The following is a 25,757-nucleotide window of genomic DNA, read 5'->3' as shown; positions in this document are numbered from 1 at the left end:
AATGGGTATCTCTCAAATTAACCTCCTGATCTGGTTTGAATATGGGAAACAAACGCTTGTGTGTACTATTGGTTCTTTTTCTGCGAATCCTTTTCCACTTTGCGCCCAATCATCCAGCATTGTAAAACCAGCTTCCGTAGGCACCACAAATACGCGAGTCCAAATCCGCCAGCACCGATAAGCACATTGAGCACCACCCAGAGATCGGGTTTTGCAGATGGAGGAGGAACAAAGGCTTCTAGCACATGCCACGCGACCATGGCAAGATAGAAGCACAAATGAAGAAGTTTGGTGATAATGTGAGGTTCGGGGAGAGGTGAGGAGTCATCGGAAGAGCTTCGGCCACGGTAAACTTCTAGAGAGGCGGGAGGAAGACCAAGTAGATAGGCCCAGAGGAATGTCATGACGAAATAGGGAACTCGGAGGCCGTCGCGCTGCAGAAGAGGGAACATCGTCCAAGAGCCGAGCATGTTAGCCCACCCAACCCAGGCGCGGGTTTCTTTGCTTAGACCTCCATCGCCAGAGAGCATGAGTGTCATGGGCAACAAGGGTAGTAGAACACTCTTCTCGTGGACCTGGAAAGAGAACAAGAAAAATCCCCAGGCCACTGTAGACAAGGCCGGAAGAAGAAAGGAGGCACGTGGGTGACGGAAAATTATAGCGCAAGGAATCAAGATGGATGCTAATGTGGCACCCAATGACACTCGTTGGAGCAGAGTCGCCTCGAATCGATGGAGTTTGTAAAAGGTGTGAATGGCGCACCAGGCATTTGCAACCTTGTCTTCGAACAAACCACGAGCAAAAGGAAAGACTCGGTGAATGACCTGCGTCAGCTGAAGCAAGGGCGCGTAAAGTATCGAACCCTTGTCTAGCTCGATAGGCAGCGCCTGTAGGAGGGGGGTAGCGGTATGGAGGACAATTCAATCTGAGCATCTGCACTGACGGCACTCACTACGAGTGGAGCAATAAGAACGGCAAATGCAACAATCGTAACCAAGGAGATGCAAAGAAGGCGGATGAGCTGAATCCGAGGGAAAACGCAAATCCCCAGAAGAAAAGCGAACATGACGGGCGCGTAGTACAGAGCCATTTGTTTGAACCCCAAGGCACCCACAAAGAAGATACATGCCCAAAGCATGCGTCCTGCCAAAATCGCATCCAGACTTGCAGCAACAAGCCCCAGCATGACCGTGTTGTATTGAAAATGTCCATGATCGATCAAAATGGTCGACGGCTGCAAAAGGATAGCAACCATGGCGACAGAGGCAGACCATACGGGTACTCCGTGCATTTGCGTGTATCGGCGCAGAAAATTGACAACTGCTGGAATGAAAATAAGATACTCGGATACTACCACCGTGGCACGCATGTAGACTTTCAGCCGAGGATCCTCGAAGCCACGGGACTTATCCAGAGCAAACCATGAGGGATCAAAGAGAGTACCACTACCACAGTCAGCATCAGTACGGCTATATTTCGCGGCATCAAGAGTTCACGTACATCTTTCCCAACAGCCAGCTATGATATGCAGTCAATGGTGGATAATCAAGTCCCCAGTACTGAAGGTCGTATGTGTACCATTTTGACATGGGTAAATTAATTGTTATCTCCATCCAGTGTCTCTGTGCCTCGAAATCGCCATGCATTGGGGGTACTTGGAAGCCTATATGGGTTAGAAACAAACTACATTCACCGGGGGATCGTTCCACTTACCAGAGTATCCCCACAAACTAACGGCCCAGCGAAATAGGCCCACGGCCATCAAAATCAGAGGTAAAATGAGCCATTGAGACACACCTGCTCGAGCTGCCCATAGGAAGGACACCAAAGGGAATGCAGGAGTATGTTTGCCGTTTCCATCATCCACAATAAGGGCGTTGTTTGACCCGGTGGACGACAAGGGGAACTTTCTCTTCTTCCGTGGACGGTAGGAAGAAGGGGGAGGAGCCATGTTGTCGAGACGAAATATGATTAAGAGCAACCCATTGACTGCGTATGTGTCACGCGAAGCCAAGCCAAGGAATAGTTGAGACCAAGGACAAGGTCTAGTGAATCGGATAGAGGAGAAAGAGTCGGGGCAGAATAGATGGATGCGGCCAGCTCAATGCAATTGTTGGTTCCGGAGAATGACATACAGTGGGCAAATCTTCACCAGTCAAAGATCTACTCAATCTCCACTCAAAGTACCTGGACCATACCTAGACTAGAAGGCGGTCAGCATTCTAGTATGCATTAGTCAGACCTCATGAACCTCTGACTGGGGCGATGAGCTTTTCTATCCAGGTTGTGTATTGAGATGCCTCTAACTTGAGCAAAAGAGTCCAGTCTTATTTGGAAAATTCCCTTCTAAGCATTTTTCTATATTGCTGTCTGCCTGGATTTTTCGAGTAAACTAAGATTTCTGTTAATAAGACAATGGGCTCAAAATTCTGACAACCACATGGCTCACGTGAGAGAATGTTGAAATAATTCTGCCGGATAATTGACTGGCCGCTTACAGGTACAAAGAACCTCCTTGGTCTTGTCCCTGGGTCTGGCAGGCGGTGTACAGGAATTTCTGCCAGCCCCGTTTTTTTTCTGCCTTCCGCCCGGGTCCACATCTTATCAGAGCTCCAGCTTTTGAAATTTTCTTTTCCTTCTTCTCTTCCCATCTTCACTTATTCTTTATCCTTGCCTTTTTCAATTCTATATCTTTTCACTTAGTAGTATTTCTACCAAGTGAATCTTACCAATCCTCCCCCCGTATTCACTTTCAACAGACATCCTGTGGGCTTAATACAGAGGGCTGTGGGCTGTGGCATATTGCAATTTCTCTTGTGGGATCTGTGGGTTACTCTCGTGGGTTTCATTATACAGTTGCGTATTTCCTGTCCGTCTCTTGTGGGCTTGAACACTGTCGTTGTGGGTTATTTGTGGGTATCTGAGAAATCTCTTCTCTGAAATCGGGTGATTGAGGGATTGTACGATTTGCCGCACATTTGTGGGATCTATCATTAGAAAATCTTTTGCTTTGATCTGAACTCCAAGTCTATTACATTTGGTTTGTATTTCATTCTTGCCCTATGGTCATTTCCCGTGTATGAACTAACAATCCACGTCGCCAGATTCAAAATGTCCAAGACTAAGTCCGTTACCAAGAAGGGTGCTGAGAAGCCCGTTGACAAGACCTTGAGCAAGGTCAAGGACTCCGGTGTCTCCAAGGCTTCCCAGTCTCCCAAGGCCAAGAGCAAGCAGATTGCTCGCGAGGTCGCCTCCAAGGGCGAGAAGTCTAAGCGCAAGAAGAAGGAGCCTACTCCCAGCAGCAGCTCTGAGTCTGACAGCGATGAGGAGATGGAGTCTTCCAGCTCCAGCAGCGAGAGTGAGAGTGAGGAGGAGAAGCCTGCCAAGGAGGTGAAGAAGGCCGACAAGAAGAAGGCCGCTGAGTCCTCTTCCGAATCTTCCTCTGAATCGGAGTCCGACTCTGACAGTGACGAAGAGATGGAGGACGCTTCCAGCAGTGAGAGCGAGGAGGAGAAGCCCGCTAAGAAGGATTCCAAGAAGGAGTCTAAGAAGGCTAAGGACTCCTCCGACTCTTCCGACTCTTCTGAGTCTGAGTCTGAGTCTGAGGACGAGAAGCCCGCTAAGAAGGAGGTCAAGAAGGTTGAGAAGGCTGCCGAGTCCTCCGACTCCTCCGACTCCTCCTCCGATGAGGAAGAGGCTCCCAAGAAGGCTGCTAAGGAGGCTAGTGACAGCGACTCTTCCGAGTCCGAGTCCGAGTCTGACAGCGAGGAGGCTCCCAAGAAGGCTGAGAAGGTATGTTGTATTGTCCATATTCTACGTCATTTCAGAATGCTAATGGTTCTAGCAGTCTTCCGATTCCAGTGACTCTGACTCGTCCGACTCCGACTCTTCTGAATCTGAGTCTGAAGACTCTTCCAAGGACTCCAAGAAGCGCAAGGCTGAGGATGATGTCTCTGCCACTCCCAAGAAGACCAAGACTGAAGAGCCTGCTGCCGGCGCGTCGGCCAACCTCTTCGTTGGAAACCTCTCCTGGAACGTGGATGAGGCCTGGCTCCAGAGTGAGTTCGAGGAATTCGGTGAGCTGTCTGGCGTTCGTATCATGACCGAGCGCGACACTGGCCGCTCTCGCGGGTGAGTATTTCTTTATCAAACTGTTCACGATGCTGTACTAACGCTTCCAGATTCGGTTATGTCGAATATGCCAACGCTGTTGACGCCGCTAAGGCTTTCGCAGCCAAGAAGGACACCGAAATCGACGGTCGCAAGATCAACCTTGACTACGCTACCGGACGCCCCGCCAACCGGGACCAGGGTGGGTTCCAGGACCGGGCTCAGGCTCGTGCCCGTTCCTTCGGTGATCAGGCCAGCCCCGAGAGCGACACTCTCTTCGTCGGCAACATCCCCTTCAGTGCTAACGAGGACTCTCTGCACGAGGTGTTCGGTCAGAAGGGAAGCATCATGGGCATCCGCCTGCCGACCGACCCCGAGTCTGGCCGCCCCAAGGGCTTCGGATACGTCCAGTTTTCGTCGGTTGAGGAAGCTCGCGAGGCCTTCAACGAGCTGAACGGTGCCGAGATCGATGGCCGCCCTGTTCGCCTGGACTTCAGCACTCCCCGTGCCAACAACGGCGGCGGCGGTGGCGGCGGTGGCCGTGGCCGTGGCGGCTTTGGCGGACGTGGTGGTGGTGGTCCCCGTGGTGGTGGCCGCGGTGGTCGTGGCGGCTTTGGCGGACGCGGTGGTGGTCCCCCCAACAAGGCCCGTGGTGGTATCCCCGAGTACAAGGGTACCAAGGTCACCTTCTAATTTCACACGATACCTTGACGAACCGTTGTTTTCTTTAATCTCCGTTGAACAGGATTCAGGATTGTTTGTATGATTACGGACGGGTTGTTGCTACTGACTGGCTTTGAGCACTCGAAAAGTTCTTGTGGTTTTGCATGGTTATTGTAATTGGATAGAATGAAATAATGGATGATCGTTATTGATTCATTAAGGAATGTGCTTTCTTCGTGGTAGTTTTTGTCCACATAGCGTCGGCCCTCACGCTGGGAGTAAAGGAGCACGAGGCTTTATTTAGCCTTGGCAAATGCCCTCCACGTCAGGTACCTGACGAGGCTCCCATGGACAGTTCCGGTTATTCTCATCTTTGTTCCTCTTTCCAGGTGTCTTGTCGCTGGTATCTCCATTCGTCGCATTCCTGGTTTTCTTTGGAGACTCACGCTGTGGCTACTTATTCCCTGGTCCTCTACCGATGTCGGGTGAACTGTGAGTGGCTCCCGGTGGTGATCTGCTGATTGAACTTAAACCAGCACGAGGCAGTCAGGTGTCCATGCATCGACATCATTCCTTTCTTGCCCGTCCATTCACCCTACTTACTTCTACTTCTCCCTCGACCAGTCTTCGTCCTCTCTCATCTTCCCTTCCCACATCTCAACCAACCACCTTGACTTGTCCTTTGTCAAGGTCGTGGTTTTGATGAACTACAATCGTAGACTGATTGTGGTGTCCGCGCCTGATAAGATAATCAACCGCAAATAAACTCATCCATCAATCCACTTAACTTGGCTTTCCCCACGCACTTCCCCCCACTTTCATACACTCTACCCCCTTCCTGGGCTTCTGGTCAGTCTACCATTCCTGACCGCTTCGGACGGTTCCCTTACAGCCACAGGTGGTCTGATTATGTGGATGTGATATTGATCGGCAACACCCCGCCTTACCATCCATCTCCTCGACTTTATATTATATTTTTGGGGACCCGTCTTCTTCACCACTTCGTTTCCCCCAATACTTCTGAACGACCAGATACACAACGCGATGCAACCAAACCACTATGACCTGCTAAGTCAGGTGCAACCAGATGAGCCTCGACGGGCGCCACGAGACGCTCATCATCGGAATCCCCTCCAGTCACGTTCTCCATCCGGTGTCGCTCCCACGAGATCCGAAGGTAAGTACTTCATTCTGCGACAAATATATGCCTCCTTCACTTCTTTTGCCCCCTCTCCTGCAACCTCCCTGCACGTACAACATGCATATCGTTACACCCCTCATTCCAGGCATCACCGTTTCTGTTATATCAATATGTACTCACTCCAGTATTACATAGACTCGTGGATCGAGGTCGCCTCGCAGCCCTCCTCCTCGTCGCTTTCCTCTATTGCTACCAATGATGACATCATCACAACCGGTCTGCGTGTCGAGCAACATGGGTCGAGAGCATACCATCATCGTAGTCGGCGACGGCGTCTGCAGCGCCTGGCTGCTGTCACAGCGGCGCAAGTTCATTATTCGTCCCGTGAACAAACCAGTAGTCAAGACGAGTATGAGGAAAGCGAAAGTGAATCGGACCGCGTTATGACAAGTTCCAATGAAGACATACCTCAGAGATCCCTTGGGGGTCCGCTATTGGCTCAGTCTGGGCCTCCGTCGATGTCGGATAGTCCATCAAGTGACGAGGACGATGCGTCAACAGCGCTGGGGATGCGAATAAGCTCATCCCCGTTTGTCCCGCAGCCAAATGTCTTCTCCCACCCGCCAGCATCTGAAAACCCAGCCTGGACCAGGCCAGTTGAGAGGTGTCGTCCGCAACCTAGCGAAGTGTCAAATTCCAGCCGTCAAACGGCCATCCGGCGGAACTCTCAAGCTGGCGTAAGACCAGCTCGCAGGCAATCACAGCAGCATAGCCCATACAATATGATTTCACCGTCTTACCAGGCAGACCATGATGCCGCCCTCCGCTCCAGTCTCTCCACCCTTCTTTCCTGTGCGGCCGTGCACGAGGTCTACCGAAATCTGACCCGCAACCTACCGCACCCTCCGGGCCTTCTCGAGCACAGCCAGCTTCATTCCGACTGGTCTCAGAGTCAGTTGCAATGGGAGAACATATATCTGAAGAAGTGCCCGCATCGGCTGTCGAGACTAATACATCTAGGCGGCCCATAAACCATAACCCACCCATAGCTACTTATTCACCACGCTCTTCTCCCTCCGCTCCGAAGGTGAGACGGCGGTCTAGTTCGCCTAGAGAACGCCACGCCTCGGCACCTAGGAAGAGTCGTCGAGCAACCACCCCAGACTCGGCAGCTAGTCCTACGATTATGACATGGGTTATCAGCGCTGGTGTCGTGGTTCTTTTCTCGGCAATCAGCTTCTCAGCAGGTTATGTGATTGGTCGTGAGGTCGGGAGGATGGAGGCAAGCACAGGGGTCGGGTCCGTCATGGGTGATGGTAATTTTTCTGGTGGCAGACGTCCGCGGCTTGTGGTCAGGAGGCCATCAAGGGAGGCCTGAAGCGGTTCCGATGGAGCTCTGGAGCTGCCGGATCAGGGGTCATTGCATGAACTGCTTCGTATGAGGACGACAAAGATGGACCTAAAAGGTATTATGAGCCGGACGGGCGTTGGTTACGATTTTTCATTGGTATGGTGTGACGAGAACTTTGGTGCAGATATTTCATTCCCACCATTCTTTATGTGTCTCTCTTTTGTTTGGCGTTTCCTATACTATACTTTCCTTAGTCCTTTTGGTGTTGTTTGCATAGCAACCTCTTTTGGCTATATCCAAGTGATGTATGGGCTGTCTGGGATGTCTTGAAAAGTTCCTGACCGAGCTGTTCTTATTACTTGTTGTTGAATCTTTGGCGTTGTGGTCTGTTTGCGTTACAATTTTCTCATGTGTCTTGCAATCTATACCCCCTTTCCCTTCATACCATTTGGACATAATAGTCCTTAGAAATGAATGCAGTTAACTAAAGTCCGTAGCTCCCACCAATGTGACACATTTGGCTATTCCGACGTAAAACTCATTCCTGAGCTTTCAGATTATCTGGTAATGTTAGCCATAGGGGACTGACTTTTTAAAACGGCAAAGTGAAATATGGCAGGGTGTCTTGACGTTCCTTTGGTATAGGAGCGTAAGCATATACGATACATATGAAGCATATTATAATTCCCGGTAAGCAGCTAAGTAGGTATGTAGGTAGCTTTAATAGTCATCTGATTTTAGAAGAATTACTCGGCATGATACAACCACTACCCTTTTCTATACATTTCCACTTTTCAATTTATTCCCGCCGTAAATCACCTCGACAAGGCAATGTCGTCAATTCTCATGATCATCTTAACGGTCTCGGCGGCAAGCTCAATCGCGCTGGTGCTCACCAGGAGAGGTTGCAGGATATTCTCCTCGGTGATATCGTCCTTCACACCGCCACTGCGGATGCTGACACCCGCGTTGTGCTGACCTTGGGCGTGACGGTGGCGCAAGTCGGTAACCACCTTGATCGAGTTGAGACCGGCGTTCTCGGCCAGCGTAGTGGGGATGATTTCCATCGCATCCGCAAAGGCCTTCCAGCAGATAGCCTCTGTGCCAGTGAGTTCACGAGCACGCTTTGCGAGGGCCTGGGCGACTTCGATTTCAGGTGCTCCACCACCGGCAATAAGGGCGCGCTTCTTGACCAGACAGCGGATGACACAGAGGGCGTCGTGCAGGGAACGCTCCGCCTCATCCAGGATGAGGTTGTTGGCACCGCGAGCGACGATCGACACGGTTTGGTTGGTGGTAGGGGCTGACTTGATGCCGGTGATCTTCACATAACGGGCTCCAGAGGACTGAACCTCTTCCACGAGGTCTGCAGTGCCCAGCTTGTCCTCAGTGAAAGAGTCAACGTTGGCGACGGGCTTGCAGCCAAGACTCTTGCACAGGAACTCAACTTCATCACGCTCGATATCCTTGATGGCAAGGATCTTGAGACGAGAGAGGAAGTGGAGGGAGAGGTCGTTCACGGCATCACGGAGAATGGATTTCTGAATGAGGAGGACGTTACACTTCGTCTTCTGGATCTTCTTAACCATGTTGAGAAGGTACTGACGCTCCTCCTTGAGGATCTTGTCCATCTGGCGGTAGTCGTTCACGACAATCTGGTTTTCCATCTGCATTTCATCTCTGTCAGCAATGCATACAACATACAACATTTTGAAGAGAATCAACCCACATCAGGCTTAGGCGGGCTAAGCTGGAATTGGATCAGACCTATCCGGGCCTTCTCGATTCTTGTGGGACCGCCACTGCTCTTGATAACGGACTGGTTCAACACCAAGCCATCAACCATCTCACTGTCTTCAATCGTGCCGCCAACCTTCTTGACGATCCGGATATTCCTAAGGTCAACATTCTCAGCAGTCTTAGGATCTACGACCTTCAGCACCGAGTCGACGGCCATAGGGCCAAGGAGGCCGGAGTGCTGCGAGACGATCTTCGATGAAAGAGACGTAGAGGCCGCCTGGAGGAGGGTGGAACGGTCGACCAGGCTAATCGGGCGGGACATGTTGTGAAGGATCTCGACGGCTGCGGCTGCGGCTCTTTGGAACGACTCTGAGATGACGGTGGGGTGAATGCCCTTGGACAAGAGACGGTCTGCGGCACCCAGCAAGCTTCCTGCGATTACAACAACCGACGTTGTTCCATCTCCAGCCTCAACATCCTGAGCGGCACTCAGGTCAACAAGCATCCGGGCTGCGGGATGCATAACGCTCATATCCTTCAACATAGTGTTTCCATCGTTGGTCTGCGGGGGTTAGCATATATTTGCAGGCTCGGCAGTAGGATTCGTACGATAATCGTGTTGCCCTTGGGTGTTTGGATCTAGAATCGTATTAGCCACACATCCTTAGAGAGAAAGACATAACGGAAGTCGTACCATCTTATCCATTCCTCTGGGTCCCAAAGACTGATTGATATGTTAGCCCCTCATTTGGAATGCATACTATTCCAACATCCATACCGTTCTGATGGCATCGGCGACAGCTGTTTTCATGTCAGCATCATACTCTCCAGATTTTAACACCATGATCAATACCTCTAGCGGCCAGAATGTTGGCCGTCCGCACTGCCATAGGCTTCTCCTTGTCCTGCCCGACTATTAGAACCCGTCCCACGCCAAGTATTTCTCTCTGCGACACGGACGCACCTTGAAGGTGTTGTTGCCAGCGGCCCCCTGAGAGACTGCCGTAGCCATTTTGAAAATTGTCTCTTATCCAAACACCGTACCGAAAATGGAATATAAGAGGAGCGATGGGGGGTAATGTGACGAAGGAGATCCAGACCGTGGAGGCGGCTCTGGGAATTTCTTGTGCTGGTGTTGGGCTTGGCACCACTAGCGCCAACAGCTCGAACCGACCGCCGCAGCAACCTTGGAGCTCACACCTGATTACTTCACTCTCTCTCCTCCTTCCGATCAAGCTCTCATCTCCCATCTATCGTATTATTTTTCTATTATCCCTTCACGCTAACTTCACGTATACCACCGGCTCTTGATCTCTTACGCCCCGTTCCCTTAAAAGTCGATACACCCTCCACTGTCTTATCGCCTCCATAACCACTACCTCTCACCATGCCTAGCGCCACGGGAGAGAACTGGGAGAAGTACAAGAAGAACTTCGCCGATGATGACGAGCCGGAGAAGAAGATCACCCCTCTCACAGAATCGTAAGTGATCCGATGGCTCCATTCAGATGGTGGTTTGGTTTCCGGGGACAGATGGCTAAACATCTCTAGTGATATCCAAGTGCTGAAGACATATGGCGCCGCTCCCTACGCGAACGCCTTAAAGCAACTCGAGAAGCAGATTAAAGACAAGCAAGCAAGCGTAAACGAGAAGATTGGTGTCAAGGTATTTCGACCGAACTGTATCGGCGTGAACATGCGTACCTGACATGTATAGGAATCCGACACTGGTCTTGCACCTCCACACCTTTGGGATGTTGCTGCAGATAGGCAACGCATGGCAGAAGAGCAACCGTTGCAGGTAGCCCGCTGTACGAAGATTATTCAAGATGAGAAGGACTCGGACAAGAGCAAATATGTCATCAATGTTAAGCAAATCGCCAAGTTCGTTGTCAACCTAGGGGAGCGAGTGAGCCCTACGGATATTGAGGAGGGCATGCGGGTTGGGTAAGCTTTTCGACATTTCTATTCCCCGTTCTGGATCTAACTCTGTATCTAGTGTCGACCGGAATAAGTACCAGATTATGTTGCCTCTGCCTCCCAAGATCGACCCTAGCGTAACAATGATGACCGTTGAAGATAAACCCGATGTGACATACGGAGATGTTGGTGGTTGCAAAGAACAGATCGAGAAGTTGCGAGAAGTCGTCGAGATGCCCCTCCTTTCCCCAGAGCGTTTTGTCAACCTTGGTATCGATCCACCCAAGGGTGCACTTTTGTACGGACCTCCCGGTACTGGTAAGACTCTTTGCGCTCGAGCTGTGGCCAACCGAACCGATGCGACTTTCATTCGTGTCATTGGTAGCGAGCTGGTTCAGAAGTATGTCGGTGAAGGTGCCCGGATGGTTCGAGAGCTTTTCGAGATGGCAAGGACAAAGAAGGCGTGCATTATTTTCTTCGATGAAATCGATGCCGTGGGTGGTGCACGTTTCGACGATGGAGCTGGCGGCGACAACGAAGTCCAGCGTACTATGTTGGAACTGATCACTCAACTCGATGGTTTCGATGCTCGTGGTAATATCAAGGTCATGTTCGCAACCAACCGGCCGTCGACGCTAGATCCTGCCCTGATGCGTCCTGGACGAATTGATCGCAAGATCGAGTTCTCGCTTCCGGATGTAGAGGGTCGTGCTAACATTCTTCGAATTCACGCCAAGAGCATGTCGGTTGAGAGGGATATTCGGTGGGAGTTGATCTCTCGACTGTGCCCGAATGCTACAGGAGCTGAGCTCCGGAGTGTTGCAACAGAAGCCGGTATGTTCGCGATCCGGGCGCGACGAAAGGTTGCCACGGAGAAGGACTTCTTGGCGGCTGTGGATAAGGTGATCAAGGGCAACCTGAAGTTCAACTCGACGGCTACGTACATGCAGTATAATTAGATAACGCCTTCCTTCCCTCTACACCTTGGGTTACATTGCATGGTTGAATGGTTGTGTATGATCAATTTTTTTTTTAAAGCTAGTGGTTCATTCTACGAAAGTTCTCATAATAGGGACTCGCATATAGATGTGATCCGAGCTTCACTAACCAGCGAAAGCGAAGAGTAGCGGGTGGTCGTATATCCCTGCTGGCGTTCTTGCCGTCAGCGGAATATCACATGACTGTACCGGGTAATAGATTATCTCAGCAAGGGATAAGTCAATTGTGTCATTTAGATAGTAACTCGATCTAGTACATCAGAAGAAACATGCCGTAGGTGTCCCGCCAACCTAAAAGGTTGAGAAAGGCAATAGAAATTGAAAGCTTCCCCATCCAAGTTAGGGCCAGCTACTCTCCATTGTACCGTCCGTCTCCGGGATTCTTCGCTGCTGCCGGGTTAAAAGAAGACCGGCCACGTGCCTTGAGATCCTCGACCAATGAGAAAATGCCGGCTGCCCGAGGTGATTACCACTGCGTGTATTCTTATTGGCAGTCTCGGCCCCGGTCCTCCCCGTCGGCAAGTGAGAAAAGGCTTATGTCAGCCAGGAATTCGGCCCAGCAGAACCGACGATCCAAAAGTGCAGCTTTGCGAGCACCACCACCACCGTTGACTTCAAGACTCTCCTCTCCCTATCTTTGTGTTGCTTCCTTCTCCCCCCTCCCCCCTTCTTAATTACACCCTTTCTTCGGCTCATTAGAGAAGTGTTTCTTTTCTTTTGATCCGTCATCATGAGCTCCCTGAGCTTGCGGAGCCTAGCTCCCGCATCCAAGGTCAGTTAGCCGACGGTCTCTTCAGGACCCTTAAGCGCAATCGTCCCTCTGTTTACATATACTGACATAGCGGATTGCGCAGATTTCCCGTGCCTTGAGGGATCAGAGACGTCTTTTCTCCTCGACCCGGCCCGCAGGTACGCATTGGAGGTCGCGAAAACTGTCTCTGCCTTCGTTTACTAACTCGTCCCTCCGCAAGCCCGGATTTTTGGCAGCAACCCATTGCGCGCTAGGGAAGCCACTGGCGCTATCGCTGAGAAGTACCCAATCATTGTAAGTCTATACAATACGACAAGATCAATTGATCTAGGGCCCTGACTGTTTTGACAGGACCACGAGTACGATGCTGTCGTCGTCGGTGCTGGAGGTGCTGGTCTTCGTGCCGCCTTCGGTCTGGCGGAAGCCGGTTTCAACACTGCATGTGTCTCCAAGCTCTTCCCTACAAGAAGTCACACTGTTGCTGCCCAGGGCGGTATCAACGCTGCTCTTGGAAAGTAGGTCATCCCTTGGTGAGCGTGTCAATGCTGCAGTTGCGCTAAATTTATACACTACAGCATGCACGAGGACGACTGGAGATGGCACATGTACGACACTGTGAAGGGTTCTGACTGGCTCGGAGACCAGGATGCCATTCACTACATGACCAGAGAAGCCCCCGCTAGTGTTCGTGAGCTCGAGGGCTACGGATGCCCCTTCTCTCGTACCGAGGACGGCCGTATCTACCAGCGTGCCTTCGGTGGTCAGTCCAAGGAGTTTGGAAAGGGCGGCCAGGCCTACCGTTGCTGTGCTGCCGCTGATCGTACTGGTCATGCTCTTCTTCACACTCTTTACGGACAGTCTCTGCGTCACAACACCAACTACTTCATCGAATACTTCGCCCTTGACCTGCTGATGGAGGATGGCGAGTGCCGCGGTATCATTGCTTACAACCAGGAGGATGGTACTCTGCACCGTTTCAAGGCCCACCACACCGTCCTGGCCACTGGTGGTTACGGACGTGCCTACTTCAGCTGCACTTCCGCCCACACTTGCACTGGTGACGGTATGGCCATGGTTGCCCGTGCTGGTCTTCCCAACCAGGATCTTGAATTCGTTCAGTTCCACCCCACAGGTATCTACGGCGCTGGATGTCTGATCACTGAGGGTTCTCGTGGTGAGGGTGGTTACCTGCTCAACTCCGAGGGTGAGCGTTTCATGGAGCGTTACGCTCCTACCGCCAAGGATCTGGCGTCTCGTGATGTCGTTTCTCGTTCTATGACCTTGGAAATCCGCGAGGGCCGTGGTGTTGGTCCTGAGAAGGATCACATCTACCTTCAGCTGAGCCACTTGCCCGCTGAGCTCTTGCACGAGCGTCTGCCCGGTATCTCCGAGACTGCTTCCATTTTCGCTGGTGTCGACGTGACCAAGCAGCCTATCCCCGTCTTGCCCACCGTCCACTACAACATGGGTGGTATCCCCACCAAGTACACCGGTGAAGTCCTGACCCAGGATGAGAACGGTGCCGACAAGGTTGTTCCTGGTCTGTACGCTTGCGGTGAAGCTGCTTGTGTGTCTGTCCACGGTGCCAACCGTCTTGGTGCCAACTCTCTTCTGGATCTGGTCGTTTTCGGCCGTGCCGTTTCTCACCGTGTCCGTGACATTGCCACCCCCGGCAAGCCACACCGTGAGCTGAGCTCCGACGCTGGTGCTCAGTCCATCAAGGATCTCGACTTCGCTCGTACTGCCGACGGCCCCAAGTCCACTTTCGATATCCGTAACGCTATGCAGAAGGCCATGCAGACTGACGTCAGCGTCTTCCGTACTCAGGAGAGTCTGGATGAGGGTGTCGCCAAGGTCACTGAGATCGACCAGCTGTACGACCAGGTCGGTACCAAGGACCGCAGCATGATCTGGAACTCTGACCTCGTGGAAACTCTTGAGCTCCGCAACCTTTTGACCTGCGCGTATGTATCACCCTGAAAAGCTTTGGCGACCAATATAGCTGACCACAGATGATATAGTACCCAAACCGCTGTTGCCGCCGCTAACCGTAAGGAGTCTCGTGGTGCTCACGCCCGTGAGGACTACCCCGAACGTGATGACGAGAACTGGATGAAGCACACTCTCACATGGCAGAAGAACCCTCACGGCAAGATCGACCTGGGCTACCGGGCCGTCGAGCACAACACCCTGGACGAGAAGGAGTGCAAGCCGGTGCCACCCTTCAAGCGTGTCTACTAAGCGTGTCACGCCAAGTGTGATCCGATGAAGAGGTGTATTTAGAGGGGTTGTGTGAGTGGAGGAAAAATAGCGTCACGAAAATCTGGCAGTGTTTATTTCCCGTGTGTTTATATGTGTATATCCAATTTCCCAGGCGATGAGTTCGGTGTACTCACGTTGTATTGTTATTTTATAGCCCTTTATTACCGATCATACAATTGGAGTTTTCTTTTGTGTTGCAAAGCTGTTTTGAACCGAGATAGTAGTCTAACTCCAGTCTTTCTTTAAATGCCTCTGGGTCGATTAGGGTTGGCTCAATACCGTGACTTCCCACGTATTCATCAAGGTTTTTAGGTTAAGGGGGCTCTCTTTCTTGACTTTCGAACTCCCCATATTGTGGGTTTGATTCAACAACACGCTCAGGAGAGCATTCGATTGATCAATTGATTGTCATGGGGATCTCACGCCGGTTTCTTTATCAGGCCTTGAACAAAGAACTGAGGAAACAGCCACACCCATATCTGGCTTAGAACTGAACGCTGACCAGGTATCTTCCGGAATGCACAAAAAAGCAAAAGACGTTCCACTCCCGTCCTCAACAGTTCGTACTGCCGGGTGAAACAAAGTCTTTACAGGCCAAATGAACAGACGGGTCGATCCTGTTTTATCTGATTCAGGAACTATGGTTCTACCAAGAGCCACCATATCAGCCATTTCTCAACACCCCCAAACGGGAACAGCATCTGTGTCTGGGAATTGAGCGTTGTGGACGGTCAGGTTTCTTGCCTGTCCTACACATCTATGCCGAGGCCATGCATGGATAGTAATCACATTGGACCACATGGGGGTGCCAAGTCGCATAGCAAACAAAGGCGCAGAATCCTGCCCACTACGCACAACGTCTAGCCTTGTTAGTCTAGATAGTGTGGATATTATGGGTGCACATTGAGTGACAGTGATCATAGGGGGCTCATCTCTTTTCGTGTCCGGGTTTTGAATAATAGACACTCGGTGCTCCCTGAAAGGCGAGTCAGACGACTCGCCTTAAGAAGTTCTTATTACGTCCGTTCTCTTATGTGTTATTTGGGTTTGGAAACCTTACAGACATATATCGCTTGCTTATATATGGTCTTTATTCCATCCTCACTATGAGCCACCAGTGCTCCGATAACAGGCAGTACTATTCCTGTTTTAAAGGCCCTTTCCAGGGATGTTGCTCTGTCGACCCATGTTCTAAGGGAGTCTGTCCGGACGACATTGCTTTGATAGCCGCCGATACCATGACGTCTACAGAGGTTCATACCGTGACACCTACAAAGTCCGTCTCTTCGAAACAGTCCACCTTTGAGACCAGCACAACTACGACTAGTCGTCTTGAGACCACCAGCACTCCCGGAACCACAACCGCTTCCACAACCAGCACATCAGAAACCGGTACCGGTACGAGCGCTGCCGACAATGCCAATGCTGATGCAGAAACCGGCCATGGAACGCCCGTTGGGGCTATCGTAGGAGGAGTGATCGGTGGCATCGCATTTCTCATACTCCTTGCTATTGCCTTGTTTTTCGCCTATTGCAGGCGCAAGAAGCATGTAAGGCGTTTCACCTTTCTTCGCGGTCCTCTCACTGATATCTTTAAGGAGATGACATTTGAAACCGATAAAAAACCACCACAGAGTGACTCAACAACTACAGAACAAGTCCTACACGGTACGCAAACAAAACCTCTTGCTATCACTCTACGCCTGGCATCCATACACGGCAAACTAACCAACACCCACCAGCACCGACGAAAAAAGAGAAAGCAGAAACAAGCTCCCTCCTCACCCCAACAGACTACTCCACCAACGAAACCACGCCCATCTCACCAACCCCCACCGCAGCCGAACTAGACGCATTCCACCTCTACCCTCCCCAGACCCCCTACACCTTATTCACTCACCCGAATGCATCAATTCCCGAGCTGAGCGGCACGGGAGTCCACAGCCCCCGCGCCGAACTAGCAGCCCAGCCCAGCCGAGAACTCATAAACATCCCACATCATCAACGCCAGCCCTCAAATCAGTCGAGCTCATCGCAGGGACCGACACGCGCCGAATTGGCGGCTCAACCTTGCAGGGAGTTGATCAATGTTCCACACCACCGGCGTCAGCATCCTGCTACACTCCCGACATCATCCCGGGAACAGGTAGACGAGACTATGACACGCGCAAACTCGCCTCCGGTTATCACCGCCGATGGCGTAGTCCTGTCTGCGAACTTTGATACTTCTGCTTCTGGGTCGGATGTTCTCTCCTCTCATGGCTTGTCCAGTTCCCATGCGATGAGTTTTATGGATTATGACACTGCAAGGAAGTCGATGTTATCGGCACATCGGCCGGAGTGGGCGGATAGTCCTGGAGAAGGGAAGACTGACAAGCCGAAAGGAGGAAAACATATGAAAGGGCCCGAATGATATTAATAGTACTGAAAATGATGATCGGGCGATCTTGACGACCGGAAGGGAAGTGGATCGAGGTCGGAATTGGATTCATTATGGGATGTTTTACCTTCTCTACTAACTTTTCACTGTCTCCGTCTAGTTCCCATTGTGTATCGCGGAGTATGTTTTCTTGTACTTTAGGGTGTTTAACTTTGCGGGGTTCATCTCAGCATGAACTCTGTTGTTCCATCAATATTTCTTTCGCTTACTACATGGCCTTGGAGAATATCTCATTCTTTCCCCTCTCGATATTCAGCTCGCCACTCATCAGTACTCTCAATTTCGCTCTATAGCCGGCCTCGCCCTAGGAACTGATTGCCTTTTGCAGGCTATTCGTCCTTCTCGCTGCCTCGTCAGTCCGTCGCCTGCGGCTAAACCCGGATCTACTCTGGAACTAAAAGTCCCTCGCATGATGCACTAACATTGGCGCTCATTCCTTGTGGGGCTGGAATGAACACAGCACGAAGGTTAATGGATGAAACAGTCCCCAAGAATTCACGGATATGAAAGTCCGGGTTGCTTTGTCTAGGTCAGTTACAAAGCACGTAGCAAGGATATACATCTCCCCACATGGCTGCCTGACGAATGGTAATGCTCGCAAGAGGCTGAATACAGCTAAGCCACTCCAACCAAGCATCTCCGTTACAGGAGCTTCCGGCCAATGCCTTCGTTGAAGATGTGTCATTGAAACAAGGGTTTTGTTGACCGCTGTAAATCTGTGTGCGGGGTCGGGAAAGACGACACGAAGGTACTTTCTGAAAAATTGGAGATACCTTTTTTCTTCTGGTTGGTGAAACGAGGCGAATCTGCAGGGCTACAATCAAATTCCGATTGGTAGAAGGATTTCGGGGTGCTGCGGTCTGCAAAGGCAGGAAGCATATAGATAAGGCTTCCTGACCACAGGAGCAGGAAATCGCTCATCAATTGATCATTGCTCCAGTTTCGAAAAAAGATAAACGCCTCCAGGAATATCAGGAAGGATGCTGGACGGTTTCGAACCTGTTGTGAGGTTTCTTGCACAGTACCAAGGTGATGACTATGTGAAAGGATGGGCCAAACTGTGGGATAAGGGCGACTGCCTTGACTGGGATAAAGGGTTTCCCAACCCAGCATTAGAAGATACACTTATCCAGCGCCGCTTGATTATCGGTGATCCTCTACTCGAGGATGCTGAGGGAAACCAGTATAGGCGAAAGGCACTGGTTCCTGGATGTGGTCGAGGCGTGGATGTCCTCCTTCTGGCCAGCTTTGGCTATGACGCCTATGGCCTGGAGTATAGTCATTCTGCTGTCGAGACCTGCAAGAAGGAGGCATCCGAAACAGGCGGCAGATATCCTATCAGAAATCCAGAATTCGGAAGAGGCAGCGTCACATTTGTGCAGGGCGACTTCTTCGGTGATGCTTGGTTGGATGCCCTGGGTCTACAGCGATATGCCTTTGATCTGGTGTATGATCACTCGGTAAGTAGGCCCTTCCGGCTATTAGTTTGTACAGTGTCTTTATTAGAAGCGTGATTAGGGATCAAGTGTGCTCACTCTGCGTTTGGCAGTTTTTCTGTGCCCTGAATCCATCGCTCCGCCCCAGATGGGCTCTGAGACAAACTCAGCTTCTTGTCCGCGACGGCCATCTAGTCTGCCTCGAATATCCAAGGCACAGGGATCCCTCGGAAATGGGACCACCGTGGACTGCATCATCGGAAGATTACTGGAAGCACCTGACGCAGCCAGGAGAGGCTGGAGTCAGCTCCAAGGACACCCCGAATGACAACGGGCTTATACGGGTAGCACATTGGCAGCCGGACCGCACACACGAGAACGGAAAGGATGCCAGTGGTAATATTCAGGATCGCGTTGCCATTTGGTGTCGGCGCGACAAGGCTAGGGAAACGGTTTGCAAAGATTGCTGAGGCTAAGCCGCGGTGCTGCTGCCAAAACTCCAAGAAAAGATTGAAAATGTTGTATATGTATTAAAATATGTATATACCAGATATCATCTCGCTACTTTTTTTATATGACCCGAAATTGTGTATGACTGCGCACTCACAGTAGGCTCCTCAGAACCGAGGTCTGCTCCAAGACAGCCCGCCGACTGGTGCCGCCGACAGCATCCTTCAGCTCCACTGCACGCTCATAATCCAGACAGGCGTTCACATCGTCATCGAAGCGAGCATCAACTGTCTTCAGTTGCTCGAGGGAAAGTGTATCCATGGGCACGCTGGTCTTCTCCGCCAGGGCAACAACGCGGCCAGAGATGTGGTGGCCCTCACGGAATGGGACGCCTTTGCGAACCAGGTAGTCGGCAATTTCGGTAGCGAGCATTTCCGGGGCCAAGGCAGCCGTCATCTTCTCGGGAATAACGGTAAGAGTCGAGAGCACTCCAGTGGCGATCTGGATGCTGTCGCTGACAGTCTTGATGTGATCAAGAAGGGGTTCAATGCTCTCCTGCAAATCCTTGTTGTAGGTAGTGGGAAGACCCTTGATCGTCATCATCAGACCGGCCATTTGACCAAAGGCTCGGCCGGCCTTTCCGCGCAGAAGCTCCAGGCTGTCTGGTTTTTGTTAGTGATCATTCTATTTGATGAGACATGAGGAACAAAGGGTATTAGACTCACCTGCATTCTTCTTCTGAGGCATCAACGATGAACCGGTGGAGTAAGCATCGGACAAGCGGACAAAGCCGAATTCCAAGCTGCTGTAGATGATCAGATCCTCGGCCCAGCGAGAGATCTTGAGCATGAATGAGCTACCCCACTGCATTGTCTCCATGGCGAAGTCACGGTCGGCGACAGTGTTCATCGAGTTGTACAGCAGACCTTCGAAGCCCAGCTCCTTGGCCATTGCCTCACGGTCGATGTTGAAAGGGTTGCCTGCAAGGGCACCGGTACCAAGGGGGCTGCGGTTGACACGCTTGGTGACTTCACGCAGGCGCTGCAGCTCGCTGGCAAAAGCCGTGGCGTGCGACAAAATCCAGTGGCTCCATCGGACTGGCTGGGCCTTTTGCAAATGGGTATAACCTGGCATGAGGTAGTCGAGCTCAGCCTCTGCACGAGAAATTGAGACCTTGATGAGGTCGCACAGGATGCTGTCTAGCCTGCGCAGCTCATCCCGCAACCACAACCGCATGTCAGTCGCAACTTGTTCGTTGCGGGAGCGACCGGTGTGCAGCTTGCCTCCAATCTCCTTGCCAATGATTTCTGATAGTCGACGCTCATTTGCAGTGTGGATATCTTCATCGTTCTCCTTGACGGCGAAGGTATTGGTGCTCCATTCCTCGGCGATCTGCTTGAAGCCACGCTCGATCTCGGAGAACTCTTGCTCCGTGAGGATACCGGTCTTCACGTTGGCTCGGGCAAAAGCAATGGAGCCGGCAATGTCTTGTTTCCAAAAGATGCGGTCATAGGGAAGGGACTGGTTGTATTGAACCATGAGGGGGTCGAGGCCCTCTGATGACACTCGGCATTAGTATCTCAAACTAAAAGTACAGTGGACAGGTTAATAGGAGACGGGGTGTACTCACGGGTGAATCGACCTCCCCAGAGCATATTCTCAGCGACAGCTTTAGGACCGCTCATTTTGTATCTTGGTGACAGAAGGTTGGGGAAAATTGAAAGAAGGAAAGAAGCAATTGATGGAAACGGGACTTTATCTCGGGAGTTCCTTTAGACGATGATTCATCCAATGATTCACAGCGGGGTTGCGACATCGGGGACCTAGCCCGTATCTGGTAAAGTGTATGGGCTATACCCAAAGAGGAAGGTAGGCGTCGAGTCATCCTTGTTTGAGGGCCAACAAGAGTCTCATGAGCAAACATTCTTGAAAAGAGCATATAATACCTGTCGCAGATGGTATAAAAAACAGTGAAGTTATGATGCTACTATATTGGTCCACTCCGACTCACACATATACCTTTCAAGGAAAAGAAGTGTCAATATCTCTACATACTGATAGATATGATCTCGCTACTGTGTATATATATTTTCGCTACATGCTGCGGCCCCCCATCGAACCACCACCTGTCAGTGCATCTAGCTTCATAACATGGAATCTAACACAAAAGACATTATCTATACAAGAAATATGTTGTTCTCGCCACTAGTACAGGCTACACACTGCCCTACCGATGCCCAATCTACATATCGTATTCAACTACAGTCCACGTACATGTCCATCCAATATCACCACCCAGCTTTTCCATCACTCGACGACTAGCGATATTGCTTTCCAACACATTGGCGTGGACCCAAGCCTCACCAGCCTCTCCGTAGTTTCGCCAGATGCCACCCTCGGCCATCCCTTGTCGCATAGCTTCCTTGGAGACATGTGAGGCAAGTCCCTGGCCCCGGTACTCTGGTTCAACATGCAGGGTTGCCAAGCTGCCATCAGTACCCAGAAAGGCCCACGCGATGGGCATTTCTCCGAGTGGAGCCCGGTTCGGTGAGCTTTCAGCTGCATCTGAGCTGTCAGACAAATGTGGCTGGAGCTGAGTCTTACGATCGGAGTAAATAGCCACTCCCGGGAGCTTGGTTAAGGTTCCACGTGAACGTGGAACATTGGTGCGAAACCGTATCAGGTCGTACTGATGTGGTTGTACCCCGATTCGGCCTTCCCTGTCGGGGAAGCGAAAGCCATCTGGAAGTGGGGCTGGGGCGCTGTCAGGGCTGTCAAAGCTGTCAGAGCTATCTATGACAGAATTTTGGCCCCTAAATAGGTACTTGACATATGGAGGATTATCGAAGCGGTGAACCCGAAGGCCTGGGACAGGCTCCGAATGAGTATAATCCCCCGAGGCACTTAGTAAGGAAAATAGTCCCGTATGTAGATTGCCAATTAGGAAAGCCTGAGGGGGCGGCGCAGGGATCAAACCCGAGTGTTTGGAAGCGGGATCCTGGCCCAGATTGTTGGGAATAGGGGAAGATCGGGTAGATTGGATAGATGACAAATACTCTGGTAGCAGGTATGTCTTGACATGGGATAGTAGAGCTAATAGTTGTGCACGAGCCAGCTCCAGAGACTGGCTGGAATCTCGCAGAATAGAGACAAATTGGCATTCACCGACAGGAGACGTCGCCTGGGCTTCGAGGCTCGAGTAGATCACGATCTGTGTTTCGCGACCAGCGAAGAGATCCACATATGCAGCCAGCCACGGAGAGGTTGGCGCATCTGCCCCTGAGAACGTCGTCAGAATCTTAGCAGTAGATGAAGGATACGCTAGACCATGCTGGAGGCGCCGTAGCAACGGAATCGAATAAGGTAACTGGGCCTTCAGCAAAGGAATTAGCGCGTGCGGATCATAATCGACGATAGGAGACGCCGATGAAAGCCTTGAGGGATCCATCAGAGGCATATGACAGCGGAGATATTATTAGCTTCAGGGAACTGTATTTCCGGGCGAAGCGAGAGGCTCCATGCTTCAAACCGTCCAAGCTCCTGACCGGAGTGCCCGTTGATCATTATAAACCGCATCGTAAGCGATTGCGCGAAGGAATGAGTCAAACTATTCATGTTAGTGATCTTACTTCAAGTGGTATAGTGAGGGAGGGAGTATTTGTCATGGCAGCTAAGATCATCAACTTGACAGCACCCCATGCCGAAAGCGGGAAGGCGTGGTTCCGGAGCTCCCGTCCTGTCGGTGAGACCGACTTGTGGCGGTGCGCACCACTGACACTGCTGTGTATTTGATCTTCGCGTTCGTCTCTTTTCTTTAATCCCGGCTTAGTCTCGCGTTTTATTCCTTTCTATTAATTGGACGCTAACCGAGAAATGATGGATACCCCGTTGACACGTCAAATGTCAACTATAAGAGATTGATTCATCTAAGGCTTTACCGATATAAGGGCATTGTTGGGAAGATTTCCAATGCGCTAATGCATGTGTTTTTGGCCATGTGCCCCAACCTTCCGCGGATTCATGCTGAGAACAATCTAGAAAACCATCCATACAGGTTGGTGCATATGATAGATCATTTTCTTTCTTTATTAAAAATATTTTTTTTTTCTGAAAATTTTATCCAAACCCACCCTGGTCAGTCTCATCTACGAAGTACAGAGGATCCCGAGGTTTCAGGATCCGAAGCGGCGCTAAAATGCAATCAATATAAATTAAATTCGCACGCTAAAAATAAGCCCGATTTTAGGCTGGTAATCAACACCAAAAAAGAAAAACGAAAAAAAAAGAAAGAAAAATGGAAAATGGACAAAGGTGATGATATGACCAAAGAAATTAAATGAAGGAATGACAAATATCATCAGGTTCATAGCTCGTCGCTTCATCAGACCGGTTCACCATGGACTTCGCGATCCTACCATCCAATCTTCCATTGCTAGCCACTCACTCCACCGTGATTCGGCGATTCGTAGTTCCTCCTCAGTAGCTTCACGAAGGGGCCGGAGAAATGGTGTTTGTTCGTCGGGAAGCATGTCATATGCCGCTTTGGTCGATGTCCACCCTCCACTCTTGGCAGTAAACAAGTAATTGATCCGCTCCTGTTTGCAAACACACCCGACTCCCGCCTGCCAGTCATTGCCAAAAAATGCCTGCAAGATTGATGGAGTATCATATCCAGTCACGATGAGACGTCGGATAAATGACCTCAATGAAGGAGCATTATTGGTTCCTTCCACTCCGGGGTCTATGTTTTGGGGTGTTGGAAGCCCGTTGACTGGCGCGGCGGATCGCTGATATGGAAGCCGAATGTTGATAAAAGCGGCCAATGATTGCACCTGAGGCGAGTGTTGTCCTTGGCTGAGAAAATGTTGCATGCAAGCCCAGTACCGGGGGTACCATTCATTGAGATCCACTTGAGAGAATTCCGCATCCACAGGGGGTTCTTCCGTGGGGGTGAGCATCCTCTGATTTGGGCTCACATCGTATCCATAAGGACTTTCGGAGACACAGACGGCAGGTGCTTGCCCAAGTCTATTGCATTCGGAATCCAGATCGATCGATTCTGCCAGGGAACCAGATCTTAGAGAAAGTCCATCATGAGAGTCGCGCAAGCCATTGGGGTGTTTCTTACTAGGGGAATGATAAGCGATAGATGCCAGGGGAGAGGACTCGTGTATTTCCATACATGGAGAACTTTCCCAGCATTCTCTTCCAGAACCCTGAACGTCCATTGTTATGGCTGGCTTGAAGCATGTACGGCAATGGGCAGAAGTTTGAAGTATAAGACAGGAGAGGCCGAAGCGCAATGAAAGACAAAGTCAATTGAGTGTTAATAGTTATATTCAAACTGTAGTCTGGGGTATCTGGACAAGACAGCAAGGGAGAGAGGAAACGGTAGAATTTATGTTTCTTTCACGATGGATCGTCCATGTCGGCCAAAGGGAGAAGCACGGGCACCCCGAAAGACAAATTCGGCAGATATGGAGAAGATAGAGTAAAGAACGACCCAAAATGGGTTCATCTGTGGTATGAACATGGTCGCCATAAGCTTTAGCCCTGGCAGAGTGGAGCTCATATTGAGGATCTGAGGCTATCCCCATCGTGCTATTGGAAAAAATGGGTCAAGCCACATATGACTCTAGCCACATAAGTCAAGCCACACCAGCCCTATTACGTGGCTGAGTCGGTCTGGACGTGGCTGTGCTCTCCTAGCTCTCCTAGTCTTCACCGAGGCGGAGCCCCCTACCTGGCCCTAAGACGCTAAGACCTCACCAACATACCAATCCCTAGTGCTTTAGTCTCGATAGTCTTACTCCATGTAGTAAGCGGATCAATGCGAGCATTGCGGTTGGCGATTAGTTATCGCTAGACTAATTGATTATTGAGCCCTCTGAACCCGGCGACCTGGAAACCCCGATGCACTAAGGAAAAAGATTTGGAAGAGTTTTCTAACTAGTGAGGGTTGATCCTTGTCGGCTCATCAACAATAGCTCAGCAGCCTCAGCTAGTCAGGTCCAGGACAATGGTTACTAGGGCGTCGTTACGAATGACATTGACGGTTGACAATGGGACTCCATCCATGCGAGGTACGGGACCAACGCTCCTACCCAATGTGGGATCAAGCGAACCGGAGCTCCTTGAGTGTCAATGTCAATGTCAATAGTGGATGCCACACGGCCTGGAGCAGATGTGACAGCTCCCTTGTGGACATCCTCTGTTGTGCTGCAGCGGTCAGGAGTCGCTTGCTGTCGTGTCACCAACACATACCTGCATCTCCACACATGGTGTCCGGGTCGCACCCTACATTTGGGGTAACACAGGAGGTGATAGCGCGTGGGCACTCCCTGATTTTCATATTTTGCTTGAGGAACAGCGTCTTGTACAACGTGGTGAGGGTGAACATGACCTCACTGGACGCAAGGGCGAGATTCAGTGAGAAGCGAAATGGAGTATGTCGGCCTGTCGATCCAGGCGGCCCTCCATTCGTGTCGGGGCAAG

At 51.0% G+C, this 25,757-nt stretch overlaps 11 protein-coding genes across 11 annotated transcripts; 6 read left to right on the top strand and 5 right to left on the bottom strand.

Annotated features, from left to right (window-relative positions):
• Nucleotides 1–65: 65 nt before the first annotated feature.
• ANOM_004467 (dolichyl-P-Glc:Man(9)GlcNAc(2)-PP-dolichol alpha-1,3-glucosyltransferase ALG6) lies at nt 66–1,951 on the bottom strand (the record flags this gene model as incomplete). Its single annotated transcript, XM_015549724.1, has 4 exons — nt 66–887; nt 953–1,445; nt 1,501–1,663; nt 1,714–1,951. 4 exons carry the CDS (start codon nt 1,949–1,951, stop codon nt 66–68), a joined length of 1,716 nt encoding a protein of 571 aa, XP_015408691.1.
• Nucleotides 1,952–3,111: 1,160 nt separating this feature from the next.
• Nucleotides 3,112–4,803, top strand: ANOM_004466 (putative nucleolin protein Nsr1; the record flags this gene model as incomplete). Its single annotated transcript, XM_015549723.1, has 3 exons — nt 3,112–3,792; nt 3,848–4,131; nt 4,182–4,803. 3 exons carry the CDS (start codon nt 3,112–3,114, stop codon nt 4,801–4,803), a joined length of 1,587 nt encoding a protein of 528 aa, XP_015408673.1.
• Nucleotides 4,804–5,774: 971 nt separating this feature from the next.
• On the top strand, nt 5,775–7,292 carry ANOM_004465 (uncharacterized protein; the record flags this gene model as incomplete). The annotated part of the gene is made up of 3 exons (XM_015549722.1): nt 5,775–5,950; nt 6,110–6,865; nt 6,964–7,292. Coding segments are annotated over 3 exons (1,242 nt in total), but the record flags the coding sequence as incomplete, so codon positions are not given.
• A 761-nt stretch (nt 7,293–8,053) lies between these two features.
• On the bottom strand, nt 8,054–10,017 carry ANOM_004464 (chaperonin-containing T-complex subunit CCT4; the record flags this gene model as incomplete). The annotated part of the gene is made up of 7 exons (XM_015549721.1): nt 8,054–8,932; nt 8,995–9,567; nt 9,615–9,644; nt 9,700–9,729; nt 9,784–9,806; nt 9,859–9,910; nt 9,970–10,017. The coding sequence occupies 7 exons, from the start codon at nt 10,015–10,017 to the stop codon at nt 8,081–8,083; spliced, it is 1,608 nt and encodes a 535-aa protein (XP_015408672.1). The 3' UTR covers nt 8,054–8,080.
• A 207-nt stretch (nt 10,018–10,224) lies between these two features.
• rpt1 (proteasome regulatory particle base subunit RPT1) lies at nt 10,225–12,017 on the top strand. The gene is made up of 4 exons (XM_015549720.1): nt 10,225–10,487; nt 10,557–10,671; nt 10,723–10,952; nt 11,005–12,017. The coding sequence occupies exons 1-4, from the start codon at nt 10,393–10,395 to the stop codon at nt 11,882–11,884; spliced, it is 1,320 nt and encodes a 439-aa protein (XP_015408690.1). The 5' UTR covers nt 10,225–10,392; the 3' UTR covers nt 11,885–12,017.
• A 557-nt stretch (nt 12,018–12,574) lies between these two features.
• On the top strand, nt 12,575–15,137 carry ANOM_004462 (succinate dehydrogenase [ubiquinone] flavoprotein subunit). The gene is made up of 6 exons (XM_015549719.1): nt 12,575–12,695; nt 12,778–12,832; nt 12,895–12,968; nt 13,026–13,189; nt 13,250–14,638; nt 14,696–15,137. The coding sequence occupies exons 1-6, from the start codon at nt 12,654–12,656 to the stop codon at nt 14,913–14,915; spliced, it is 1,944 nt and encodes a 647-aa protein (XP_015408670.1). The 5' UTR covers nt 12,575–12,653; the 3' UTR covers nt 14,916–15,137.
• Nucleotides 15,138–16,042: 905 nt separating this feature from the next.
• Nucleotides 16,043–17,349, top strand: ANOM_004461 (uncharacterized protein; the record flags this gene model as incomplete). The annotated part of the gene is made up of 2 exons (XM_015549718.1): nt 16,043–16,604; nt 16,679–17,349. 2 exons carry the CDS (start codon nt 16,043–16,045, stop codon nt 17,347–17,349), a joined length of 1,233 nt encoding a protein of 410 aa, XP_015408688.1.
• A 1,007-nt stretch (nt 17,350–18,356) lies between these two features.
• Nucleotides 18,357–19,282, top strand: ANOM_004460 (putative thiol methyltransferase; the record flags this gene model as incomplete). The annotated part of the gene is made up of 2 exons (XM_015549717.1): nt 18,357–18,836; nt 18,926–19,282. 2 exons carry the CDS (start codon nt 18,357–18,359, stop codon nt 19,280–19,282), a joined length of 837 nt encoding a protein of 278 aa, XP_015408689.1.
• Nucleotides 19,283–19,315: 33 nt separating this feature from the next.
• On the bottom strand, nt 19,316–20,947 carry ANOM_004459 (argininosuccinate lyase ARG4; the record flags this gene model as incomplete). Its single annotated transcript, XM_015549716.1, has 3 exons — nt 19,316–19,924; nt 19,988–20,818; nt 20,893–20,947. The coding sequence occupies 3 exons, from the start codon at nt 20,945–20,947 to the stop codon at nt 19,416–19,418; spliced, it is 1,395 nt and encodes a 464-aa protein (XP_015408669.1). The 3' UTR covers nt 19,316–19,415.
• Nucleotides 20,948–21,504: 557 nt separating this feature from the next.
• ANOM_004458 (uncharacterized protein) lies at nt 21,505–22,719 on the bottom strand (the record flags this gene model as incomplete). Its single annotated transcript, XM_015549715.1, has 1 exon — nt 21,505–22,719. The coding sequence occupies one exon, from the start codon at nt 22,717–22,719 to the stop codon at nt 21,505–21,507; it is 1,215 nt and encodes a 404-aa protein (XP_015408668.1).
• Nucleotides 22,720–23,653: 934 nt separating this feature from the next.
• Nucleotides 23,654–24,490, bottom strand: ANOM_004457 (uncharacterized protein; the record flags this gene model as incomplete). Its single annotated transcript, XM_015549714.1, has 1 exon — nt 23,654–24,490. One exon carries the CDS (start codon nt 24,488–24,490, stop codon nt 23,654–23,656), a length of 837 nt encoding a protein of 278 aa, XP_015408683.1.
• Nucleotides 24,491–25,757: the final 1,267 nt, after the last annotated feature.

Source organism: Aspergillus nomiae (genome assembly GCF_001204775.2).
Source record: "Aspergillus nomiae NRRL 13137 chromosome Unknown contig00071, whole genome shotgun sequence".
Classification (NCBI taxonomy): Eukaryota; Fungi; Ascomycota; class Eurotiomycetes; order Eurotiales; family Aspergillaceae; genus Aspergillus; species Aspergillus nomiae.
This window is presented reverse-complemented; position numbering and strand designations above follow the sequence as displayed.